General features: G+C 44.3%; 1 protein-coding gene across 3 annotated transcripts in view; it reads left to right on the top strand.

The window, feature by feature from the left end:
• Positions 1-26560, top strand: part of IFT43 (intraflagellar transport 43) — a 43111-nt gene extending 16551 nt beyond the window's left edge. Inside the window, exons 3-9 of one of the 3 annotated variants that reach the window (XM_053981066.1) lie at positions 1747-1786; positions 11592-11624; positions 12102-12148; positions 23555-23627; positions 24993-25068; positions 25407-25469; positions 26224-26560. In XM_053981066.1, coding sequence (XP_053837041.1) covers positions 1747-1786; positions 11592-11624; positions 12102-12148; positions 23555-23627; positions 24993-25068; positions 25407-25469; positions 26224-26334 — 443 coding nt within the window. In that variant the 3' untranslated portion in view covers positions 26335-26560. The remainder of the gene's footprint in view (positions 1-1746; positions 1787-11591; positions 11625-12101; positions 12149-23554; positions 23628-24992; positions 25069-25406; positions 25470-26223) is intronic. The other 2 variants (XM_053981068.1, XM_053981067.1) reach the window with 2 other exon arrangements.
• Positions 26561-26780: the final 220 nt, after the last annotated feature.

Below are 26780 nucleotides of genomic sequence, written 5' to 3'. Positions count from 1 at the left end.
ATGTCTTAATATATTAAGGAGGCATCTTAATATATACTTTGGAGGCACTCTGATTTATGAAAAGTTATATATTTTCTAGTCTGAAACTGAGAATGGGTGGGGACATCCAGAAATCTGTTATACAGTGAGTATTTTTTGTGAGACGAGAAAGGTGGTCTGTATTCTGGGGTAGGCTTTCCAAAAAACAGTACTTTTCTGGGAAAATTATCACTCCATTTGTCTCTGAAAAATAAATAGTCTGGAAATCTGGAGACTAGAATAAAGCAAGGAGAGAATAAATCTGGAGACTAGAATAAAGATCTCAATTTGAACTCCTGTTGCTCTCCAGTTTAATCCTGATAATGGTTATTTTCATAGGCTGGCTGCAGCTAGAAGTTGCCATTGTAAAGATGCGTCCACCTCAGGGTATGAAAAAAGTGCCACCAATGATTCTGGATCTTTGTAGGACCAAGCAGAAACATTATGGAAATGTGACAGCAGACAAGAAGGTTCAACTTCATTGTTTAGGAAAAATAAGTTATGTAATTGTTGGTTAGGTGAAGGACTGGATTGGAGGTAATACATATGCAGGGCTGTGCCTAATGTGCCCTGAAGGACAGTGAACAGGTTCCTAATGTAACAGCACTGTGCCACGTGCTATTTTACCATGTTTTCCATTGTTTGACATTAGCTTTATCCTATAGATTTGCAGCAGTAGCTGTGGGTGGTGCTCCCCCAGCATCTCAACTGCATGGGTTACAAGGCATTGTAGGTGTCTGGAGTAAAGGCTTCTATGACACGGGATGTAGTTCAGCTGGAGAAGCAGAACAGGATACAGGGTTGTAGACCTTTGTGTCTCTGAGAATCTGTACACTGGGACATGAGACCAAGATGTGTCCCTTGCTCATTCATGCATATGATATGTGATATCTGACAGTGTTCATTTGTAATAAGGGTTTTTACTGAATAAATTTTATGAAGTTTGTTCTGATTTTCTCCAGTCATATGAGGTACAAAGGTTTTTGTACACCTAATTCCCCTGTCTTTCCTTTCCTGTGTATTCTCCCCAAGCTGATCTGTCTTCTCTCCCTTAAGGAAGTCTGAGATGCTGGCCTGTAGGGCTTGCTTTTTTGACATATCCCAGGGTAAAGCCTTCATGTGAAAAGTCTGAGTCATCGGCTGATGTCATACCAATGTTGCTGTAGCTTTGTTGTTTCTGTTTTCTCAGGCTCTATCTCCCCACAGCTTTTCAACCAATTTGACTCAGTTTGGAAACCCATCAAGTTGACTTGCTCTAAGTTCACTAGTGTAGATGTAGTTAGAATAACATGCTTCTGTTATTATATCTGATTTAGGTTTAAGCCCTTTTTTGACAGTATAACTGAACCTACACTTGCAAATCATTCTGTTAGAAGTAATTTGATTTTCAGACCAGACAATGCTAAAATCTGATTTTTTTTTCTTTCACTTAGGAAGGATGAGCAGAGTGGCTACAGTTAGATTTTCTGTGTTGTGTAAATATATTGTGGGTCAGATTGGAATACTGTGACCACTTGTGCAACGATCTCGTAGCTATTTATGTTAGTCTTTCTCCATTTGAAGTCTTAGCTTTTAGTTCTGTTTCTGACAGATTCAGTCACTTAAAACTGCATATGTGTTGCTTTTCCTGCAGGGATGCTTACCAATATGAAATTTATTTCCATTTGACACATGTTAGAGTAGAATTTAGTTTGTAACCTGTTTTTCTACCTTTATGCTCTCTTTTAGTCCCTTACCTGCCCAGCTCATTTCATGCTTGTGTAAACTTGTAAGTATTCTCACCATCTTGCTGATTATTTCCATCAGACTGCTGCTCTCCCAGACTGTTGCAAAATAGGAAGAGGAGGAGGACTCTTAAAGTTTTCCAACCTAAATTATTTTTAAAACTAATTAGCACAGATAATGTGTGAGATACAGTATTTTATCATGAGTTCCCATAGCATTTGCAAGTGTCAGATATTTAAATTGCTGAGAACTATCAAAATTATCTATTTTACTCATGTTTTCAAATGCCAAATGGGGGAAGATGATTTTGGACTCCCAGTACTCTTATAGAACGGTTGTCATTGCTAGGAGTCCCATTTTGTAAATCTGGGTAATGATGAGGATCACTGGTAAGTGTCTGAGCAAACCTGCAGGCTGGTCCTTTGCAAACAGCAATTAAATGGTTCAAAGTAGTGACAGAAAATTAATTTTTCTGCACTAGCAGGGCCATCTGTACCTGAATCTGCTGTACCTACTTAAACCTGTACGCAGAAGAATCATTCTCTGTGAGAAGAGGCAGTCTCCTTGCTGCCCCAGCAACATTCTAGCCCCAGTATTAGCAGAAAGGGGACCAGCTAAGAAGCTGGGCAGCCACTTGGGGCCTAATAACCTGCTGAGATAAATAACAGTAATTACAGCTGGGTTTTCCAACAGAAGCAGCTCTCTAACCACTGGATGGAGCCCAAGTGCCATTCTGAAAGTTGTGCTGATGTCCCTAATTACATCAGTGCTGACACTTGTGACAAGCAAAGCAGAGTTCTACTGTCAGGTTATCTCATGCATCAAAAGGAAGAAACACAAAGTGCCTGCCAGTGGGGGAAGGAAAATGGAACTCAGTTTTGCATACTGGTGTGGATTTGATAAAGGAGGGGTGCTTCCATGATTCATTTAATTCCAACTTCTTCTGATCTCGTCTCTGACTTTCCTTATAGAATTTCTTCCATTTTCCTCTCTAGCAATATTGTAATTTCTTTGCTTCTTGGGTCTCTTTCAATTTACTTGGGTGCTTGATCCCTTTGGTCTTGCAATGAGCCCCCTAAAATTCCTACAACTCTGTAGGGAGCAGCTAGGGTTGTTGAGGAATAAACACAGCTTGTTTCAGGCAGCCCTGCAAGCAAACAGAAGTAGGAAGTCCTTTCCAGTACCTGCATGTGTACCTCATTTCTTCTACGTGGATCATGGCAGTTTAGCAACAGGTATTGCAGCTACAACTGAAATTTCCCCTTTCTGTCTGATAGGCCACACAGAGTTGTAATAATCAAGGCTTGTTTAGGAAAATGACCGTGCTGAATTATTTTGGAACAGAAGTGATACAGTGCTACAGTGTCCAGGAGTGGATTTGTCAAGAAGGTGAATATTAAGTGCCTGTAGGAAGGAAGAGGATGCAGTTGGGGTGACCTTTAGAGCAGGGTAACCCAGCCCCTGTGTAGATATCATTTAAGGCTCTGAATGGTAGACAGTGGTGAGATTGCACCCTGGAGCTGGAGGAAAGTTATTTAAGAGATTAAGGGGGTTTATGATTCAAGGTCTCTAGAGATAAGTAAAGTTAAAAACCTCCTGTTTCAAGAATATGGGCTTAAACTATCCTGTATTCTCTCAATAAGAAATGGCCCCTGAGAGTGCCTGGTTTTAGAACCTCTAGCAATACCTGTCTTGCATGTGGGAGTAGTAAAGTGCTCATGAGTTTCTTGGTCTGGGAGAGTGGGGGAAAGCTTGTGTCGTTGCTTCTGTTCTCTACTCACAATCCAGCAGTGTTGTGGTGAATCTCAATCTGGACTTCTCTGTGACACTGCCACGTTAGGAGCAGAGCCAGACTCCTGGCTGCATGGGAGATGTCAGCCTTGCTCTGCAGCTTGCAGCCATCTGTGGATGTCCTCAGTGAAGTGAAGAGTATAGGCAGAGAGGATCAAGGCTACCAAGTGATGGGGCACAACTTAGAAGGAGAAGAAAGAAAAGGAAGTCTGATTAAGTTTTGTCTTGAAGTGTCTGTTTTTGGGTTTGTCCCTGCATTGATCTGCAAGGGAATGAGACAAGTAATGGCCCCTTGGGGACCTTCAGGACTTTCCTCTCAATGTCAGCCGTCATTTTCAATCACCCTCTCCCTCCCAGCCATTAATTTTGGCCCAGGATCATGGGGACTTGTCCATCTATCACTCCTAATTGACACTAAATGATCTGTCAGTTTATTGATGAACGGCAGGAGTGGAATTGTCACAATATATTTTACTTTCTAACAACTCCTCCTGACAATTTTACCTTGTCCATCTCACTCTCCTCACATAAATCTCCATTGGCCTCTCATTCCTTCTCTTGGGCTGATCTGGTGCCAGCCACCTCCATGCCATCGGCACGCATCAAGGACATCAAGATGGTGGTAAGCTGCAATGTACAGGCCCAGGGGTGGGTTTTTTCCTCTCTCTCCCTGCCCCCTCCTCTTTTTTTTTTTTTTTTTTTTTCTTTCTTAATAGGCTGGATGTTCCAGGAATGCTAACAAGCTCCTGTCCTCTTGTCCCTTCATGTCATTGCTGGGGTGAGCTCTCCTTGGTGTTTCTGTTTAGACTTAGTAAAGATAACTGGCAGAAAAAGAAAAGTCCCTAAAAGAAGAGTCACCTGAGAATCTCTCAGTGCCCTGGCTGTCACAGGGGATTTTTATTCCTTTTAAACCTACTTAGTGTGATTTGCAAGAATTTCATGCAAGGGGAGAGTGTTAGACTTATGTCCATTTATGTGTTTGCAGTGCTCAGAGGAAAAAGAGTTTTGCTTCTTCTTTTTCCTTCCCCCCCCATTTTTTTTTCAAGGTTTTATTAACCATTTTTCCTTTTTTCTTTTTCTTCTTTCTCTCATTTTTAGCCTATATTTCTGTATAATTTTTCCCAGTTAGTGACGTTTTCTTTGACTTATTTTTCTGGGAAGGTACTGGGCAATGGAAGGTCTAGTAGGATTGCAGCCTCTTGCTCCCCTAGAAATGAAACTTGCATGACAAAAACAGAACAGAAGTGTGACATTTTTGGTAATGGTCCATGTAAGCTGCTGAAGTGGCAGAGTAGTCTCAGGATGAAGTCTCTTTGACTTTTTTTTATGTTATGATTGAGGACAAAGCATCTTCCTTCCTTATTTCTCTGCATCTCTGAGAAACTTCCCAGCAAATTTAGGGGATGCTATTATTGCTGTTCCCAATATTTCTACTTTAAAATAGCAAAACCTTCTTGAAGAACACATGCAGCGTCCAACCCTTTTGTATCTGTCATAGCCAAGGCTAAAAGCTTGTCTGGCCATTGTAGGTCACCTGTATATTGGCTGTGAAGTCTAGCTTAATGCAGTTTACCTGTTGAAAGGGACCTGAGATGACTTGATGTACTTGCTTGGCCCTATTTCCCCCTCCCCCAGCCCCCTTCCCCATAAAACCCCCCCTACTATTCTTAATCCCAGTTCTTAAAATATCTTCGTTCAGAAGCTGTTGCTCTCAGATGACAGAACAAGATACCATTCTGTAATAAACACCTAATTCTTTCTACTATTTTTCATATAAATGTTTTCAGTGAAGCCAGTCACAAGTGAAAGGTCTTTGAACCTCATAATCATGGGTTTGCTCTCTATTGTGAGATTTGGAAAAAACCCAAACAACCTTAAATATATTTTCTGTCTCCTTTAGCATTCAGTTCTTTCCTATAACCATGAGGATCCAGAGCTGTGCTTTTTTTTTTTTTTTTTTTTTTTTTTTTTTTCTTTAAAAGGAAGCTGAAATGCTCCTCTAACCTCAAGAGTAATTTTTTGTGAGAGTTGGGCTTTGTACTTACGGGAGGCCAAGAACATGGTCACTTGGATTGGAGCCCCTGTTCTCAGGGACCAAAGATATGTGGTGGATACCTCCAGAAACTGCAGCACTGCTTTCTGTTTTCCCACACAGCAGGAATTTGTATTGAGTGTTGTTGTTTTTTCTGTTGCTCAGTGGGAGCTCTGAACAGCTCTGCTGGTCAGTTCTCTACCAGTGAGCGAGAGGGGGAGCCCTGGGAACATCTGCCTGGGGGATGATGCAGTGAGTGGGCTGGGGTTCAGTGATCCTCGGGAGCACTCTCTGGCAGCTTGTTCTTTTGTGCCAGCTCCTAAAGTCCTGCTTGCCAGAGCTTTCCTCCTTTGCTGTTTCTGTTAAGCAAGCCCACTTATTAGGACATGAGGAGAAACAAAAACACTTCAGCTGGAGATTAAGTGCCTCACAAGTCCCTTTCAGCTGGAGCTGGCTAGCAGCGGTCTGTCAGATCCCATCGCACAGAGCATGCCTGCTCATTGCTGCAACCATCTTCCAGAGCCACGCTCTGGGGCAGTGTGTTCAGCACACAGTCTGACCAGCACAGGCAGCTTGGGAGGGGCCAGAAGGTGGATGGTAGGGCCATGACAGTTTTAAAACATGTGTGTCTGCCCAAAACCCTGCTGTAGTGATACAGATAGCCATGCATGCCGGGGCTAGGAAGTGGAGAGCTCTAAGGTGACATCCTATGATGAAAATAAAGGCTCATAGCGTGCTGAAATCAATGGCAAAACTTTCCTCGATTGTAGGAGATGTGAATATTAAACTCCTTAATTTTGTAAAGGAAAACCTGGCTCTTCCAGGCTGCCACAGGCCAGGAAGAGAGGGTGGAAACTTAAAACAACAGATCAGAGCTCCAGAGAAGGTGCAATGGAATAGCTGAGAAGGCACCTTGAAGTGCTTTCCAGCACGGGTAGCAGTTCTAATTTACAGACAGCCTTGGTGAATGTGTCTCTTCCTGTGCCACAGCAAACAAGCAGTGACTGAGACCCACCCATGGAGAGCCCGGAGAACTATCACTTAGCACTTGTGTGTCATATTAGATGTGTAACTTAGTTGTGCCTTAGGCTATTGAACAAGCTGCAACTCCTAGCTCACCGCCCACTCACTGTGGTGATGGGCACTTAAGGAACATTTGAGCAAGAAAGTACAACGTCTTTTTAAATATTTTTTCCCCTCCTCCCTCAGGCCTAGACCTGAATTGCAGTCTTTGCCCGAGAGGCAAAAGGCTTCGTGCCTCCCTGTGGGCTGAGCCAAACCTTCGGTGTTGGGGTGGGTCGCGGTTTTGAATGGAAGCACTGAGGCAGAACGGCTGACTTGCTTCCAGGGCACTCAGCCTGTCTCTGCCTGCCCTTTGATCATCCTACTGTCTCCAAACAAAATGCATCTCTGAACATCACAACCTTCTCCTTTTCCTCCCGGTTCATTCTTTTAGCAAGAGGGATGCTTGGAGCGGCTTTCTGGTTCCACGTGATTCGTAGCAGTGGTGAGGCAGGAAATGGGCCAACACACACGCGGGCAGATGAATTTCTCCCCCGCTGCCCTGTAAAGCGAGAACAGCCCTCGGTCCGCCCTGGCGGCGGGGGCCGTGCCGGCCCGGGCTCGCAGGGCCGCGCTTGCCCGGCAGGGGGCGGCCGCGGCCCGGCGATGCTGCGGCTGTGGCGGCAGTGCGGCCCGGAGCGGGGCGGGGCGGGCGCAGCCGCCAGCCCGCCCGGGCGGAGCGCAGCCGGGCCGGGAGCGGGCTGCTCGCCCTCCCAGCGCTTTCTCCTCCTCCGCCGCGCCATACTGGGCGTTCCCGTCCCACCGCCTCCGTATGCGTTTTAGCAAGCTGCGGTAATTCCTTCGCTTTTTCCTTAGCTGTGCTGCCCGCCCTCACACCTCCCCGGGCCGCACGAGGGAAGCTCCGGTCCTGCACAGAGAACTCCTTGGAGCCTGGCTGTGGCACGATGCAGGACGCAAGTGTGTCTGGAGTTCTCATGAGCTGTGGACATTAAAAGATTTCAAGGACGTTTTTCTCCATTCATCCCAGTTATGTCCTCTGCTAAAATAGGTTAACGGTGTCTAATTAACCACTGCACATTGTCATGCTGCATAAAGATAGCATCCTGGCTGTTCTCTGAGCCCTGCCACTTTATCTCCATTTAGATCTCCGAGGTAGTCCATTAAATGAAAAAGAAACAGTTTAACAGAGATGATGTCTACATTGGAGCTGCCTTTCACCCTTCAGCACAGAAGTTGCAGGTAGCTCAGCTGTAAATCGGGGGATGTGTGGGAGAAAAGTCTTGGGTTTAACGTTTAACCCGTTCTCATTGATGTGGATGAAGGAGTCCTGCTGGGCAGAACTGAGCAAAAACACTCGAGAGAGATCAGATCTATATCCTCTGCCCCAGGGCAGAGCTAGGAGATGAATAGGTATTCTGTACTAGGAGTGACGTACCATGGGGTTACACAAGGGCTGTCAGGGTCCTTCACCCAGTTTCACAGCTATTCAATACCCTGAAATAGAGAGGGGATAAGCAGCTGTCCAAAGCCAGAGGCAATATTCTGGGATTATGATTATGTTTGGGAGTGCTGATGGCCTCTCAGGGAAAGGGAGTTTAAAGGGAACTGTCCAGGTGATGGAGTGAGTCCATCTTCTTTTCCCCTCCAGATGCAACGGACTTGGGAACATAAGTGAAAAAAACAGATGTATCCCCATCTTACAAAAATGGGGAGTGGCTGGTGTATAATACAGCAGATTGAATGTATTTCTGAGCACTGCTCCTGGGATGGTATTGTTTTGTTTATCCTTACTTGAGTGACTGTATCTGTAGTTCGTATTCAATTGTTTTTTTTTTGTAGGTCCTTGTTGCTGCCCTCCCTGGGCTGTGCCTGCTGCTGCAGCAGACAAAGCAGGGCAGTGCACTTTGTGTTGCTGAGAACATGAGAAAAGAGTAGGAAAGCTGTGTATGCTGGCTTGTCAGGTTTGTTCTGTGTCTGCTTTCACTCACCATTAGAAAGCTCATGAGGTGAATGAAGAGGGTGCTGTTTACCTAGACCTGATATTCCTGAAGGAGGAAATGTTGGTCTCAAAGTGTGGCAATTGGCATTGGTAAGATGAGACTATTCTTAGGAATAGGGTACTCCACAATCCTTAAGAAAATGTGATAACATCATGAAGAAATCCTGTGATGCTGCCCATAGTACTTGGAGAGCAAAGAGACAAGCAGTTGATTGGTTCTACAGGAATATTGTCTCTGGGTAGCCCTCAGCTAAGGGTATGGAATGGACAAAATGGAAGGTGGGGCACCTTTTGAAGATCTATTAATGATTTCTCTTGCTGCATTGAAGGTTTTTAACCTTAGGACACAAGACAAAGCTTATCTTTCCTCTCAGAGTCACTTTGTTATGTAGATTTAGGTACTGCAGTTTCGCCAAAAAAGCAAAAGACTAGTTAAACCAAAAATGTTTTGTGATTTTTTTTTTTTCCCCCAGTATGGAACAAGAACTCAAAAAGAAATTTGGCTACAAACAAAATGAAAGGAACCCTTATTAAAAAAAAAATAGATGAAATAGCGGGTTGTGTGATATCTTCTTTGCTCAATCATTAAGGCCACAGAGAGTGTAAAACATACAATTCCTTCCTGTGCTACAGAAGCTTCATACTATATTTTTGGGATAGTTTTCTACATGTGAGCTCATGAGCTGACTTGAAATTCTAGTTTCATCAAATAATGCTGTACCAAATAATATATTAATAAACATATCCTGTACAGGTGACTGGAAGCAGATGTCTCTCCTAAAGAGAAGAGCAGCCATTTCTAGCTCCTGCTCCACTGCTGTTAGTATATAAATGCTGTGTATAAACTGCAATGCTGTCAGCATGAGCGACTTGCCTCACACAGTGCCACTGTTGCAACCTCTAGCACAGGGACTAAGATGCTCTCTCCTGGGGGCACTGACCATGGGGCTGTAATTTGCCCTGGGAAGAGGAGGGAATGATCTTGTTTGATGGGAGAGTTCTAGCACCTGTTCTAACACAAAGGGGCCAGTATTATTTCCACCCCCCCGCCCCCACACATGAATTTGTTCCCCAAATTACTGTTTTTTCCAATGTATAGTGTAGCTGTTTCATAATGAGGTATTTGCTATTTGTCCTAAGTCCTTTCCTAAGAACACAGACAAGTTGAGAAAGCCTGAGTCTCACAACATAAGCAAAGCAGTCTCTGCCTCTAAGACTAACATAATTGCCTTCATTGTGGGCCACCTGGATATCAGTCATGACAGGGAGCTTAGGAAAAAGAAACAGAAATTGCTTACAGGGATAGTAGTAGTGACCTTTTCTCCTGGGAAGTATGAACATGTGGAATGTTTCATTCCTGCCTGGAGACAGGAGCAAAGATGTAAGGAGTGTGAGTACTGAGGAAGAGAGTGTTAACTTGGGGTTGGACAGTCATCAAGAGTAATGGGATCATGCCAAGAAGATGTTAAGTTGAGCCCCCAGCAAATCATCTCACTGTGCGTGGCTGTGCAATGCCATCATTTGGGATATTTCAGCTCGGAGAGGGAAAGGCTATATGGGATCCAGTTCTGTGAAGGCATAAAGGAGGAATAAAAAAGGAGAAATCTTGCATCATCTTTCTACCTCTATCTTCTCAGAGACTAAACACCACTGGGTGCTGGTGGAGGGCTCTCTGAAGCCATCTATTTCTTTCTCAATATTATCGGGAGGTTCACAAAAAGTGCTTTGTACTACCACCAGGGAGAAGGATGGAGCTGGACAGTTCATCCTCACTGGAAGAACTTTTCCCCAGTTATGTTCCATTTTTGCCCTTGAACAGAGGGTGCAGATATAGCTGAAAGCCCAGGTGCAGATGTCACCACACAGCTGCAGTTCTGATTATAGCAGTTGATATTACAGGGCTCAGATCACTGTATTCAGTGTAATCTTTAGCTTCTCACAGATTGCAAGCTCCAGAGAGAGCAATAGAGACAAAGGGCTTTCTTTGCCTTATACCTCTTCTCTGTATAGTTAGACATCCTTTCTGCCCTACTCCTTGCTCTTAGAAGAGTAGATTATTCACAGGAGAGCTAGATGAAAACTGTGACTTGCTAGAACAGAGAGCAGTTGAGGAGAGGCCTGTGCCATGTCACAAAGTGCTTTGAAAAGTGAATGCAAGGCAGTGAAGCACCTTTTCTTACATTGTGGCATGTCCTGGGACAGTGCATGGGATAGGGGAGAGCCCCATGTATTCTTTGATGGCACCCTGACTTCAGGGGGCAGGAGAATATTTATTCCCAATGCATAGACATGAAACTTCACTCTGCAAAATGGCCAAAGCAATCAGCGAGTGATGGAGTATCTGCTAAAAAGAAAGCTGGCATTTAATTAACTTTTCAAAGTGCTGGTTCAGCAGTCTCCATGTTTTACATTTTGAATATTGAACAAGCGTCCCTAATCGGGACTGAATTACTTCTGGGCTTGCTGGGGTGGAGAGCAAGGGAGCTGCCATTTGCCAGCACTTCTCCACCATGTTACTATTATGAACTCTTGTTAATTCAGCCTGCAACCCTGATTTTTTGCCACGAATGCATGTCTGACCTGAGCTTGGCCAGCTCAGTTGGGACTCCTAACCTGAAAGGCAACCAGAAAGTCTTTATGCACAGCCATGGGGAGGAAGAAACTGTTGATCTCTCAGGAGTAGGTAGATGAAGTATAGCACCTTCTTCACTCCTTAATGCGCCAACCTCTCTACGCAGGTATGGCAAGTTTACCTGCAGCTATGGTTCTTGCCATATCTAGGCATAGCTGTCTTTTGGGACCCAAATGGTTTTGTTTAAGTCTGTCGCACTCAGGGACTTTTTGATACACTGGCTTAATAGTCACTCAGAAGTCTTTAAGGTGTGATGTATTATATCAGACCTGATGCAGGAACTGTTTTGCACAATAACAATCATATGGGGAAAGGTGAAGTTTTTCATTTTCTCTAGCCTTTTCTAAACATAAGCCATCCTTGTCTTGCAGGTCAGGAAGAAAGCATGCAGAAGAATTAGAAGAGTAAGTTCCCATTGTTGCTGAGACTTCTTCCACAACTTTTACATCTGATCTGATCATCTGACCAGTACACCAAGATCTGAAAGCTGGGAAGGATGCAGAGCCTGCCAGTAATTAATATCATGTGTCCTGGGATGGGGCAAGGCTGGTCATTCTACAGTTCCCTGGATATGGAGTAGATGATGGCTCTGTCATTCCCATAAAACAGAAAGAAGGAAAATGAGAAAGCCACTGCTTTCCTCCCAGACCCACCTCAGGCCCTACTGTCTTCAGCCCAGGGGTTTGTCTTAGGTACATATTGCTTAAGCTGAGATTTCTGCAGAGCCCAGCATTGAGGGATATGGAAGATCAGTCTTCCATGTGGGCTAAGCATACTTGGAAACTCTCTCCTTGACAGGCTTTGAAGTTTGTGGGGAGGAAGGGGGCATAAGATATTTTTCTTGGCTTGCAATTGAAATTCTTTCTTGTGCTTTGCTGCAGCCATCGTCTCAGACAGCAGAGCCTGGAGGCATCAGATGATGGAGGAGGTAAGATACTTGACTGCAAGAAGTGCCTTCATGTGTGTCTAGGGGCTCTCCAAGAAAGTGAGCAGAGGCATCTTGTAAGAAATTGCAAGGAAATTAACCACTCTGGGAGTAAACAAATGTAGGAGCTGCTTAGGTCTCCCCAGATGAATGAGGGAGAAAGGGTAAAGGAGATGGAGAGGGAGGATAAGGAAAGGAACTTGCAGTCTAACTCTGGCTCTTCAGGAACACAGAATTATAGAGGACCCCTTGGAAAGCAGGAAAGTGGCAAGTTTCTCTGTAATTACCTCCATGGAGAATAGTGGACTGGGCAAAATGAGAGCTAAAAGCACAATAAAAGGTTAAGAATGGGGAAAGAAGTCCTGCCCTCCTCTGGTTTAGGTGATAGTAGAGTCTGCTTAAAGAATCTGTTATTTTTTGTAGCAATATCCTTATTGCCTGGGGTTTCTGTCATGACAGAATTCTTAATTTAAAAAATCTGTTTGCCCTAATCCAAGATCATAGATCATAAGTGAAACATAAACACTATGGGTAATCCCACCTCATCCCTGTACAGGCTGCTATGAAATCTACTGGACTCCTGATTTAGCACTAGTTTTCTTTATAGTGTATATTACCTGCTCTTTTAGGACTGGCTGAGTCAAGAGGAATCTCTGGAAAAATCCACAGTATGAATTTCAAGACAAGCACTAGACAACTGTGGGGAGCATAGAAATTCATTAAAGCCTCTAGGAGGTACCTCAGTTTTCAAGGGCTAAGAATTTTATACAGTGTATAAAAAGTTGCATCTGTAAAATATCACCAAGCATCAGAAAAATTATCTGGAGTCGCAAAGGATCAGACATCAGTATGGTTAATGAGATTAAATGAAGACTTATTTGGGTCTTCCAGACAGATTAAGCATTGCAACATATGACTGCCAGAAGTGGCACCTTTATAGCATTGGCATCTTCAGTACAGACTAAATTTTCCCCCTGGGAAGTTCCTTGGGCTTCTTAAATTTCAGTGTATGTCACTGAGGCTGGTAGTCTGTTCTGAGCAGCTCTGTTTGCATACGTGCTGTCCTTTTTGTTGAACCTTGGTCATGTACTTGGAGTATGACTATCTTTGCTAACCAGGCATAAAAATGCTTGCCACATGTTTGTTTGTAGCATGTGACTTTCAGCATTCCAAGACCTTGGGTAATAAATATAGAATAGAATTTATGAAGAGTGTGGTATGAAGACATACTGCATCCTAATAGACTTCACTTATTTATCTGTTTCTAACCTGTGGTTAGCAGCTGAATTTGGATTGTTTGCAAACTGGCATTTGGCTTTGGATTAAATCTATGCATTAAAGGAAAGATATAGTATGGTTCCTGCCCAGGCAGCTTCTGGTACAAATACGCTGGGTTGTGGATCCAAAATGGATGGTGCATGGCATGGTTCTGTTCCTATTTGGACAGGGAGATTAGGCAAACTGTTCTGGGAGAGGAATTTTCCATGTGGGCTCAGCAATTGGAGTGAGGAAAAGTGACATATAAACAAACTCCAGAACATGAATAAAATTACTTTTTTGAATAAGCAGAGAGATACAAATAAGTGCCTAGTGTAGAAGGCAGGGAGCAGCATGCTGTGGCTGTGCAGTAAATTGAGCTGTATCGGCTTCCCCTTTGCATAGAACTGCACTTGAGTTTGTGTCCTTAACTGGAACAGTAAAGCTCAGATTCTAAACAACCAAAAATCAAGACATAGGTGTATGGATCCCCAAGGATGGGTCACGGTTATTTTGTGCTGCATAATGTCTTAGCTTGTACACCTTAATATGAACAGGCGCAGTTGCGTAATGATTGCTGCTGTCAACCAATACATTTGGATCGCCTTCCTTTAACCTATTAAAAAGCTGAGCTGTACCATTCCATTAACATTGTTTGTCCCCCATCCAACCTTTTCATTAGAAGAATGAAGGACAAAACGATGTGCCCTTAAAAAGGTGTTCTTGTGAATTTGAAATGTGCTCAGTTGTGATCATTTATACATCACTAACAACCAGAGGCTCTGAGTTTGAGAATGTCTTTAAAAAGTATAGGGGCTGTAGAGAACCCAGTTTGGAGGGTGGAGGGAACTTTGTACAGCCAAGTGGAGACTTTTGAGCTTGATAGGCCTTGTAGTTTCAGAAATAAAAGTAGAATTCTTTCACTGCTCCTGGCCTGTGTATGAAATAGCATCTGATTCCTTATCTCTGTGGGAGTTTGGGGGAGAAGGATGGATACTTCTCAGGCTGTGTGGAATGACTGAAACAGTATGGGAGGTGGTAAGTGGGTGGACCAGACAGGGACATGCATGGAATGATCTGCAGTTTCAGCCATTTGTTACAGTTACACAGGGAAACTGAGAAGGAGGAAGACACTTTTGAAAAAGTGCACTGTCTCTCCAAAAGTAGCTCTGGATTATCTAATTGATAGCTAAGTTGATTTCCTACAGCACCCACTGCGATCTTAGTGCTGACCCTCCTGAGCACATGCTGGTACTCGTGAGAACTCAGGCACAGCAAATGCATAATGCTTCTGTTAGTGGGTGTGTGCCCACTGGACCTTGTCATGGGGGACCAGGTCCTCTGCATGGTGAGAAACCTGCTTTAGCAGGATTTAATGCATCACACTTGAAGAATAATAAACCTTCACAAGCAACACAAAAGTGTTTAATTCCTAAAGGACAGGCCTAGTTAAGTCACTTTTGGCCAGGGGCAATTGGGGGCTTAATGCTTTGTATGTAGCAATCTCTGCAATCTGAGAGAGAGGAGTTTGAGGGTAATTGTTCAATTTTCTGTCCATGTCAACAGGGAAAATGAGCAGCAGTGACTGAGCTCTGTATGGCAGGGAAACTGCATGAGATGGGAGATGTGACACCCTCTGTGGAATTTAAAAGGTTCTATCTGCAGCACACTGCTTCCTTTTCTGTAGCAGCCAAGAGCTTCTGCCATGTGCAGACTATCCTTTGTCATGAGGTGGGAGGGAAGATGGGACAACCAAGCTGAAGTTGAAGGGCTTTATCTTCCCTTTGCTCCTTTCTCCAGCAGGGCATAGAGGGCTTTACTCTGCTTGTGTGTCTCTTTCTGGCACAGAGCTAGATAGGGCTGTTTCCTGTCAAGGTGAGAAATGCTAACATTCCTCCCCCACCTCAGCAATCCGATTTGTCCTTTGCCTAGAAGTTTCTTTGTTGTTCCTTTCTTGTCCACCAGTTCTGCACTGCTGTGTTGTATTCCCCCGATGTCTTTTTCCTTACTACTTTGTCCTTGGATTTTTCTCCTCAGCATTTTATGGGAACTTATTAGCTAAGGTTGTTATTCCTTTAGCAGGTATTCCCACATAGACTATTGCCCCACCATTAGAAGTTCCTTTCTGCTTTCTCTCTGTTACTCTTGGGATGCATAGCTCCTAGAAAAGGGCTTTTCTTGGAAGACTGAGATGTGATGTGTGATTTTCTGTCTGCACGAACAACAGCTTGTTATTTTAAAGCAGATAGTATATGTGAATGAGACAGCTGATTGAAATGAAAGCCTGACTATGCTACATAGACAACTGGAACCTGACCTGCAGGTGAGGAAAGCTGCCAGGAGAGAGTCACTAGATCTGTGCCCTCAAGGCAAAACCCCTTCCTGCCTGCTGGGAAGCCTCCTCAAGGAAGCAGAGCTGATGATTAGATCTCTCTATGCAATGTCAAACCTCTAGAAGGACTTCTTACCCTTCTGGCATGTGCCAGCAGCTCCTTTGCATTTGAACAGGATGAGAGTCCAGACTTTGAACAACAGAGCGGAAGTGGGCAGATGCCATTGCAGGTTTCCAATCCTTCTGGGTAGTGATATCTGTCAGGTGGGAGATCTGTAATTCACAGCCATAAAATATCCAACACTTCTGAGCTGCATGCAAATATACACCAATGATGATATAGCTCCAAAGAGCTGAGAATAGAGCACAGTGAGAGTTATTGTTGGCTCTCTCATTCCTGATAAATTTTGCCAATTGCTTCCCTGGTGAGCTGCAGTTTCTACAGAGCACACCAAGTGCTGGTGGATTCCAGGGGCCATGAACTGCAAGGACAGCTGCAGTGGCTGAGCATGAGGGTAAGAGAGGGCAGAATCTGCAGGAACAGTCAGGGATATGGCAAGTGGGTATTTCATAGGCTCAGAAGGCAGTGTTGGAGTGATTTGGGGAGAGCTAAATGGATGAAAAGTTCTGAGCATCAGTGAAATGGGGACAGAGAAAGACATGCTGTTTTGCGAGTGGCATGAAAGGACTGAATAGAAGGCTTTGGGGCAGAGAGTGTCTGTGGTTGTTTGGGACTCTGCATTGTGACTTCGTGTGTGGCTCTGTCACTGCACCACAGCTCTCCCCTTTGCTGCTCCCCATCCCAATGCACTACTCTGAGTCTCTGTGCAAGGTCACTGAAGGGCAGACTCGGCCCAGTCTGATGGTTTCCACTGAGCTGTTGGCCAGTGTGAACTCCTCCAATAATTGCTGGCATTGTGAACTAGAGCCTCTGGTGCTGGAGGAAAACCTTCTCTTGAGAGCCACAGTGGGCAGGGGAGAGCAGAGAGTATGTCCCAAGAGACTGCTGAGGTTCTATTTGAAGCAGCAGACCACTGGCCAAGGGGCAGTGGGCTCCTTAATGACAAGGGAGAACACACAGCTTGTTGAGGGCTGAAAATAACAGTCTGGGGAAGCATCTTCTGTTGCTAAATTCTGCGATATGGTGGCTACACCGTCATATTGGGTCTGTGATTGCTGAGTCCATAAATGTATTTGACGGACTAGGTTTACCTAAAATACCCTTAAAGAAAAAGCTCTTGAAAGATGATTACAGAATTGAGACACCGTCATTTAAAACTGCCTGAGGCAAACTCCTTTGAAAATTGCAGCAGTGGAGGGACAGAGAGAGAACTGCGTAGCCCTTGATTGTAGTGTCATTCCCTCAGGACCCGTCCCCCCTCCTCCTCAGTTTCTCATCTGATATGAGAGAAAGCAGCAGTAAGATTCCTCATCTGTCTTATGAAAATCCGATTCCGAGTGGCTCTGATCAAACCTGGCTGGCTGTCAGCAGTGCTGGCCTTGTGTGGAGGGAGGGAGGCTTCTGAGGAGTTGCTGGATGTGGAGGTGTCATGGGTGCTGCCGATCAAAGAGGCATTTTTTAATAAATATATATAAGAAAAAATAAAAAACCTAAGGATTTAGCATAAAAGAAATGTAGTTTGTCTTGTTTTTCCAGTGTAACATGAAGAGGATGAAATAGAATCAGGCATGCCTGCTCCTGAACATACTTCCACGGGAGCATCCTGAGAAGCTGCTTTCCCTGCCCCAGTAATGCTCTAATGCAAAGTCCCTTATCTCCAGTGTCGTTGAAGAGGGGTTTGTGCTTCTGAGTTCACTAGACCCTCTCAGGACACCTCATACCTTCTTATCTGATGCACCACTACCTTCTAAGTATGTTTTAGCAGGGGAGCAGTGCTAAGGAACAGGGAGCAGCCTTTGAAAAGAGGAAAACACATGTTACTGGAAAGGAGGGCAGGTGTAGTGCTCTGTCAGGGGCCTGTTGGTATGACTAGGAGCTGTGTTACCACAGCTAAATGCTGATAACCTCAGGAGCATGGTGGACTCCTGGGACTGGGCCTGGCCTCCAGTCTCTCCTGTCTTCTGCTGCTGATGAGCAAACCTATGCATTAAGAGATTCCTCACCTTTAAAGCTGTCAGGGTCTGCTTCTACTTCTTGCATAAGTACAAGCCATGCACTACTGCTTGTGAAGCCCTGCACTGAGTCCAGCAACTCATCTGACAGGGCTCTTCTGTGCCTCTCCTCACACTTCAGATGACTGAAACTGGGCAGAACCTTTATGTCAGCAGCAGCCTTGGGAAGCAGCAGAAATGCCTGATGCCTGTCCTCTGCAATATGAGCAGACCACACTATTAGGGCAAGTAGAATGTCACCCGACAGCCAGTCATCCATCTAGCTGAGATGCAATATTATGCAAGGCAAATGTATAACCTTTTAATGCAAGGCTGTAGGGTCAGTCCTGAATCTGCTGTATGACCTTCTCTAGATTCTGTGGCACTCGCCCACAGGGTGACTTTTCCTATCAGCTTGGCCAGGTTGTGCTGTTACCATCCTCTTCTCAGAAGGGGCTTAGGGACATGGGACTCCAGGTTATCTTCTGCTTACATCAGCTTTTGAGACAGTACCCTGGTAGCTGTGGTACAGTCTGCTTTTCACTCTACTATTGTCATCTTCCTGCTGGTTGATCAGGCAAGTACGTTGCTCCATGATGGCCTACTAGTAGGGCAATTACAGTCAGGGAAAGACATCCTTATGAAATTAATGTCCCAGCATCCAAAGAAGCATTCTTTATTCTCTCTGTTTGTCTGCTGCTCTCCTGAGAAAGCTTCCAAGAGGCTTCAAGCTTGTTTGTGTGTTCAGCAGAAGCTGTCTGCGTCCCTTGTTCTTTATGTTTTTTTGACTATTTTTTTTTTGCCTGTTGCTTTCCACTTTTTTACTTCCTTTTTTTTTTAATTCTCCATTTTTCCACTTAGAAAAATTATTTATTGCATTGAGATGCACTAATTAAAGCCGTTTTCTGGTATTTGGTTACTGAAGTGTTTGATGTCTCTCTGACAAGACCATGAAATGCAGAGTGTCCACAGGGACAGAATTTGCTGAACACGGTGCTTTGTAAATGAGGGGACACAGTGTCGCAGCAGCTCATGAATATGAAACGCCCATGATGCTACCTCAGTGGACTTGGGAACACAGATGAATCCTGTCATGTGCTAAATGAGACCAATTTCTTTCACTTAACTTCATCTTCAATCAGACCTTCCATTTGCCTGTTTAAAATTCCCCAAACGTGATGCAGAAGGTAACAGCATTCAGTAAAACAAAGTTTTGCAGCAGCAGAGATATTGTAATTACTTCAGTTTTACATTTTATGAGCAAGCAACATAAAATAAATTAGTTTCATTTTTATACCTGCTTGGTGGTAGAAGACTGCCAGCTCCAGAAGCCACTGCTCTCTTTGTGTTCTCTGGATATGGTGGTATGTGCATAGGGAGGGCAGTACCACAAGAGTGTCCATTCTGAATGGCCTTTGAAACACTGACCCAGCTGGGGAAGTGGATCAGACTGTGTGAGATGGAGTCTTCTTTGTTTATGGGTGCCAGGATGGGGGCTCAGGGTACTCTTAAAGCAGCTTAGGGAGTAAGCAGAACACTCTAACTGCGGCCTGAACTGGAACATGGTTTCTAGATGCAGCTTTGCCAGTGATTTATTGCCTGATCTGGAAGAGATTCTATCTGTCCCTATTAAGTGCCATCTTGTATCTAGCAGACAACTTAGTTCTTTGGGGCAAGGACCAGATCTTACTGGGAGTTTACAGGATTTTAAGAGACCAGCCTGCAGGTGTTGCTACTAAACCAAAAATCAACCCTGCTTGGGATGGGAGGTGCAATTTACCAGCTTTCAGGAGCAGCTAAGTATTAGATTGGTACCCACATTGGTCCTTTAGATCTCCTGCTTGTTGCTTTCTGTGGTTGTCTTCTTTGTCTGTCAGTAAGTTATTTGCTAAGAGGTAAAAAAGGTGATGTTTAGTACATGTTCTTTAATGTGAACACATAAAGCTCTCCTTTCTGGATGTCTTGAAAAACTGCTGTTCCTTGCTTATTGTTTGACTGTCTGCATGTAGCATGGGTTGCCTTTGTTCTTTCCCCTCCATCTTCTCCTCCTCCCATTCACACACTTCTGTCTTATGTCATTGGTGCCTTGCCATAACTTAGTCATGAAGCTCTTTTTGTGTAAGACCTAGCTAAGTTCAGCTGTTGAAATAAAATATTATTCTTAATTATATGCTGGGACTTAGATATTCTGGGACAATCAGTTTTGTGCAGTGACTTAACTTCCCAATTAGCCAACATTTGGTACTAGTATCTCCTGCCTCACCATAACTTCCATATGAGTAAGCTCAATTTGATTCCATTCTTTGTTCACTTGTTCATAACCATCTGGGAGGTGGAGGGGAGTTTGCATTGGTCATCTAGCATTTGGTGCTCACTCATCTTTGCACAGGCCATTTGTTCACTTCATTGTTCACTATATTGCAGTGACCTGGTATCTGTGAAGGTGTGTCTTTTTTTGTAGTCATTTCTGAGGTTTACCTACATGGGCATGAGAGCCTGGCCAGTAAAGTATGTGTCAAGGTTCTGCACCAGCAACACAGGTTTATGGAAAATGATCTGAAACCCCCACACTGAACAGGAGAGGAAAATCGTGGGTCACAGAGCAAAGCACACAGAGTGGGGGTTTGTCATACAACTTTGTTGTTGGAAAAAGATGCAGTACGAGATTGGGCGGGCATGGTCCTGTGAACATTTCTGGTATACTAATGTTATATGTAAAGCCTCCCTGCAGCTAGTGGGAGCATATGCCTACTCTCCTGCAGCACAATAGCCCATGCTGTGCTATTCCCCCTGCACCTGACACTGTGCCACAACTTAGCTGTGTTACCAGAGCTTATAGGAAAAAATATGTGAGTCTCAAGAAGGACAACAAAAACAATTAAGAGGCTGGAGAATGAGTGGAGGTAAGGTTGGGTCCTTGGTGATAGGTGAGAGCTGAGACACTCTACAAACTGTACAGAGAGAAGGAAGAGGGATTGTGCTGAAGTGGCACCATGGGAGTTGCCAGAAGGAAGAGGTAGTTGTGAGTAACAAGTGAAATAAAGACCCAAATATTTCAGGAATTATTTGTCCCTGATAGCAGTTAGCCCAGGGACCCAATATTTTCTTAAAATCTGAGACATTTCTGTACTGTTTCCTGTCAGTCTCACAGTCCTAAAGGGCATTGCTTCTGCCTAGAAATGGGCAAGGCATCTGCACTTTGCAGTAAGAACAAGCGTGCACTGGCCTTTGTTGGAGGGGCTGGCGGGGGCCCCCAGAGCTTTTCCAGCTCTTCTGTCTGAAATATTTTCAAAGTGTCTATAAAATATTAGAGCCTTGCATTTCATTTGGAAAGAATTTCTAAGTGATCGCCTGAATTTTGCTAATACAGAGTGGAGGTCGTGCTCTGCAAGGGGTTTAGAAATCTCTCCATGGCAGTGAGATAAAATCAGCACTAGAGAACCCAGGAGTCTTTGTGAACCTGCAAAATGGAAGGAACATCACTGATCAGGGCCCTAAGTTTACAGCTTTTTCTAGTGTAAAAAGAGATCAACAAAAACAAAAGAGAACTGGGAAGAGTAGACTCCTGAAACAGCTGCCAAAATGAGCACTGAGTGAAGAAATTCAGTTTCCTGCAAACACCTTCTACATTTCTGCTGTCAAAAGTGGATAAGGATCTGACCTTCTCCTGCTCTGTGGGTGAAGACAGCTCTGTTCCCAGGTTGTTTTTAATTTACTTGTGCTTGCTGAGAAATGTTAATAGTCTTGTCATAAAAGGATAAATTAGTTCAGGAGAGGTTAAACGTTTTCTCATTCCCATGCTCATTTTCCTGGGCTTAACAGGGCACCTCTGCAGAGAGCTTCATTCCCCACCTTGGACCAGTCTCAGAAGTCTGTTCCCTCCTTTTTCCTTGCTGCTTATGTACAGGGACTTTCTCCCACATTATCCCTGAGCAGATTTTACCAGCTGCCTCCACATGTTGCTCTGTCTGTCCCTGGAGACGCTTTTGTCCCATAAATGCATTTTGCTACAAGTTTTATCAAGAGCTGGGAGCCTCTGCAGGGAAGAGCCAGCAGGATAGCAGCTTCTACCAGGTATTGTCCTCACAAGCAGAGGTAGGGAGATCTGCCCCAAATGCCCAGCGGCGCACAGGTGAGACATTCCTTGCACTTGCCTCCTCCGCCTTAGGGACATCCTAAGGGCTGTTGCTGCAGTTTCCCTTTAAATGTCTTTGGGAAGTTTGCTGCAGTTGGAGAACCTCTTCACAGGCACCTGCTCCTTGGGAGCTAGAAGGCACAGCTCTGCTGAGGCCGGCCAAGCTGTCACTCCTCTTGCCGTGGCCATGCTCCTGACAGCCCCTGTCCCACTCAGCCTTCCTCCAAGGCAACCAATTAGCGAGAAATCCCACTGTGTGGCCAGCTCCGGAGGGCCACTGCGCCAGGGCCCGGCTGACCCATGCCCTGCTGCAGCTGGGCCAGGGCTGACTCCTGGCCAGCGAGCGGGGGCACACGGTGGATGTGCAGCAGGGGAGGGCAGCTGAGAACCTGCGCAGCTCTGACAGGGGCCGGACATGGGGCTTCTTGGGAAGACTCTGCCCAGAGCCCTTGCACCGTAGGTGGGAATGTCTCTGCAGCTCTTGAATATTCATCTCAGCCTGGGCTGAAAAACGGGGCAAAACCAGGCTCAGCTGCCTGCTGCCATCCAGCAGTAGCATTGCTGTGCTGCCAGCAGAGCTGGGAGCAGGCTGCTCATTCCAGTGCTGAAGGACCCAGCTCTGCCTGCTTACTGGGCAAGTGAAACCTTTTCCCTGAGCCAAACCAGCTTCTTCATGGTTTGAGGGCTTGGGGTCTCTGGAGAGCCTTTGTGGCCTTGTGTCTTTAAAGGAGCGCTGTATTGGTGTACTCTATTCTTGCTTTGTGCCTCCAGTTACTTTGCCTTCTCTTTTTTTGCACTAACTTTTTGCAGTGCTTTATCAAATGACAGACTGTGCAATGCTTTCAAGGGCCTTGCTTCTTTAGCAGGATGCAAAGCACACTCAATTCTTCCTCCTATCCTCAATTCTTTTGTTTCTAGCATTCTTTTTAGTTGGAGTAGCCATTGTCCTTGTGCTGGGAATACCCAGTGACCTTCAGCCGTTCCAGAATGACACTGGAAATCATGAAAAGGTTTGTGACAATACAACTAGATATGTATTCCCTAGTGTTTGTATCTGCTAGACCACCAGCACTTCCTTCCTGAGGAAGGTCACAAGCCTCTGCACAGCCTGAGACCCCAGCAGCAGATTCTTCAACACGTAGTTTTATGTGGATTCTCTCAGCTTCTGCCCCATTTTCATTTTTAACAGTCTAGGTGCCTGGTGTCTGAATAAATGATAACACATGACAAGCAAATTCTTGTCAGTTCATGATGGCAACATAGGCAGCAAGTGGTACAGGTGGCTTCTTTTGGTTTCAAGGTTGTGTTCAGATGCATAGTCCAAGGTCTATAGAGCTCTACCTGGATTTATCTGTTCCTCTTGCAAGACTTCTTGTGACCTCAGAGTTCAAAGTTTTATTGACTTGTTTAAATATTAAACAGTATCTTTTTAATTATTGCTAAATAACTGTTTTGTGTTTCCCTCTAATAAGAAACAGGGTGCTTCATATCTGTGAAGCAAGGGAACATTTGTCTTCAGTGAGAGGAGAGCACAACACTCCCCACTTACTGCTGCTGCTTTCTCTTGTTGCAGACATCCCTGTGATCCCTGACTTGGAGGATGTCCAGGAGGAAGATCTGGCCATGCAAGTGGCAGCTCCCCCCAGGTAAGAGCACTGCCAGGTGCTCTTGAGGCTCTCATCAGCAGTGCAAACTGGCTAGTGAAATTAAACCCATCTTACTCAGGCTCTTTGGATGTCAGCAGCAGTGCTGTTCAGCAGGATTTGGTGTGGTCTTTTGTGACAGTAGTGTTGCAAGCTGAACAGCGCAAAATTGTTGTTTCCTATTTCACAGAGAAAGCAATAACTGCTTATTCTCTCTCTATATTAAAAATCTACATTAGAATAACGTATTTGATGTTGCAAAATCAAACTCTCAAAAGTAGGGAATTTTCTTTAATTTAAGGTTGCCTGCATAACCCCAAATGTCTCCAATGCACGTGCATTACACACACTTTCACACTTTAATTTTGATGGTCGTAGGCTGCTTTGTCCTCCACAGGCTATCCTTCTTACGCAAGTGTGTAGTTAATTCGCAAAGTACAATCCTGTTGTTTGAAGGGGCTGTCACAGTAGCCTTGGAGTCAGCTCAAGGGAGACCAGAAAGTTTTAAGAAATGAAACTTAAACATACCAGGAAAGTCTTCTTTCCTCTATTGGGCCTTTTGCCAAGGTCACAGACTGGGATTTCTGTTGATCCTTATTTGTCTCTCTCACAAGTGAGGAGTAGTTATTGTAATTATATAGCTGTTAACAAAAATAATTGACGGTTTATGTAGTAAATCTAAAATTACTCTGTCTCTCACTGGAATTAATTTCTTTTTCTCTCTATTTTTTTTAATAAAGTGATCTGATCCTCCTATATTCATGATTTTCTTGCAGTAGAAAAGACAAGTGATTTTCATGGACAAACGCAAAACATTCAATTAATAGAAGTCTTTTCTCTAGCGGTGGATCACTTGTGAAGGCAGGTGTGGTACAACAGTGTATCACCCCCCCTACACCATGTTTTTCTTGGAAGGCTACATTTTAGGAAGCCATATTTAATAGCTCTTATGCAGCTCAGACATGAAAAGCCAAAAATCCCTATTATTCTGTTGCTTGTATGATGTTGCTGTCAGAGGCTCCTTTGCTAAGGCACTGGAGCTGTTTGAATGCTCACTATGGTCTTCTTTTCTTTCTAGCCCTTGCAACTAGTCTGTGGATCTTCTTTAAGCATGCTGGTTTCTCTGAGGGTGTTCATGGTTGTTCCACATCCTATTTTTATGCATGTGCACACCCTGGTACATAGATTTGTCAATGACTGTTCATTTGCTGACTGAGATGTGCTTCTGTCTGGGTACATCCATCCTAAGAGTCTGCATGGGGGATGTGGACATTCAAGATGTCACCAGATGACTGTTCATGCCACCCTTCTCCTCACATGTGCTTCCACACTGACACAGGCTTGTTCTCTGACCCTTTCTGGCTGCAGTGTGCAGGTGAACCGAGTGCTGACCTACCATGACCTGGACAAAGATCTAATGAAATATGCTGCCTTCCAGACTCTGGTAAGTGGATTTTGCTATGGGCTGGTCAATGTGAATCCCTCTCTGTCTGGGCTCATGTCATCCTCCACAGCGATACTCAGCTGCACAAAATACACAGCCTTATGATCCAGAGAACTTGCAGTCTCCCTGTAAGTCTGTTCCTTTCTACAGCGTGGCTTTTGTACTTGTTTGTGTCTGTAAATAATGTGGATATGGTATCTGTTGCTCAGATGAGGTTCTTGCTGTTGTCCTGGACAAAGTGACCCATATGAGGCAAATGTAGTGATGTGTAACAAATGTATCTGGTGAAATGATGGTGTTCATTTTCTCAGTGTCTGTAAGACTTTGTATGTTCATAGGATGGGGAGGTAGACCTGAAGCTCCTCACTAAAGTTTTGGCTCCAGAGCATGAACTACGAGAGGTAAGTCTCTGTTTTGTGGAAACACCAACAAGGTAAAAGCTTCTTGTGTGTCTCAGACTGTACTAGGAAAGGGAGCCTTGTCAGTGGTGGGGAGAAGATATGTGAGGAGGAGTTTGTCCAAGCTGTTGGAGGTTTGATTTTCCCAGCACATGATTTTTAAGGTAGATAGTTCTTTCTTGGTGTGAGTTTATGGCATCACTATGATTGGCCAGTATGAAGTATGAAGGAGCTGGTCAGGAAAATGTGCAAAGCCTAGTACCATCAGAGATCCCTGCAGAAACAGTGCTTGTCCTTTGGTGGCCACCATTAGCTACAGGTGGTTCTACAGAAAAGTACAGAGGGACAGTGGGTTTTTAAAGCAGGACAGAACAACCTCAATACAACTGGGTGGGCAGGAACTCAGGACTTGCAACCAAGGATTTCTGCAGCTTTGAACTGCATATTTCAGCAGAAGTGCAGAAGAGTGGAAGGCTTCTTTCTGTGCCTTGCCTGGGAGTGTCTAATATTAACAATTATCAACAAATATGTCCTTTTTGGAATTTTAGAACATGAATAATTTTGTCCACATTTTAAAATTGTAGCAGATATTCACATTTCATTCTGGCTAGTATTCCTGCTCTAGCCAGCTGAATCTGAGACTTCCCTGGTCAGGGCAGTTGCCTTTTGGTTTTCTCTTTGCTGTTCTGGCATTGTTCAGAGAACTTTGGGTGATGCAGTAACATTTCAGCATGTTTGTCTTTTTTCCTCTTGGTAGGATGATGTCAGCTGGGATTGGGACCATCTCTTCACAGAAGTGTCATCGGAACTAGTGACTGAGTGGGACCTGGGACAGTCGGAGAGGGAGGACCACCTCAGTCTCCCATAGAGCTCTGACACACCAGATGCCTCATACATCCATCTCCTGTAAATAATTAAGCACTTAAATTTTCAATTCACTTGTTTATATTTGAGAATTTATTTCAGACATGAAAATAAATAGGACTTTGCTTCATAGAAAAATTGTCTTGGGAGAAGTTTTAGTTATTTTTTAATAAGAATTTTTGTTCTCAAAAGAAATTAATTCTAAACACAATAAAATATTTACTTATAAAGAGTCATTCCACCTCAACAGCACCTCTACAAAGAACTGCAATGGTCGATCTTTTCTCTATGGTAATGCAGCCTCTCTGGAGTGGACCATCATACAATGGAGTGTGGTTTGCACTGATGGCATTCAGAGAAGCTTAGGCTGATACAACTTGTTTTCATAGGACATCCAGGTTACCATCTTCCTCACAACAGACACCTCAAGTTGTCAGGATATCTGATTTA

Source organism: Vidua macroura, chromosome 6 (genome assembly GCF_024509145.1).
Source record: "Vidua macroura isolate BioBank_ID:100142 chromosome 6, ASM2450914v1, whole genome shotgun sequence".
In the NCBI taxonomy this organism is placed as follows: domain Eukaryota; kingdom Metazoa; phylum Chordata; class Aves; order Passeriformes; family Viduidae; genus Vidua; species Vidua macroura.
Note: the sequence above shows the minus strand (reverse complement) of the source record. Positions and strands in the feature narration are given on the sequence as shown.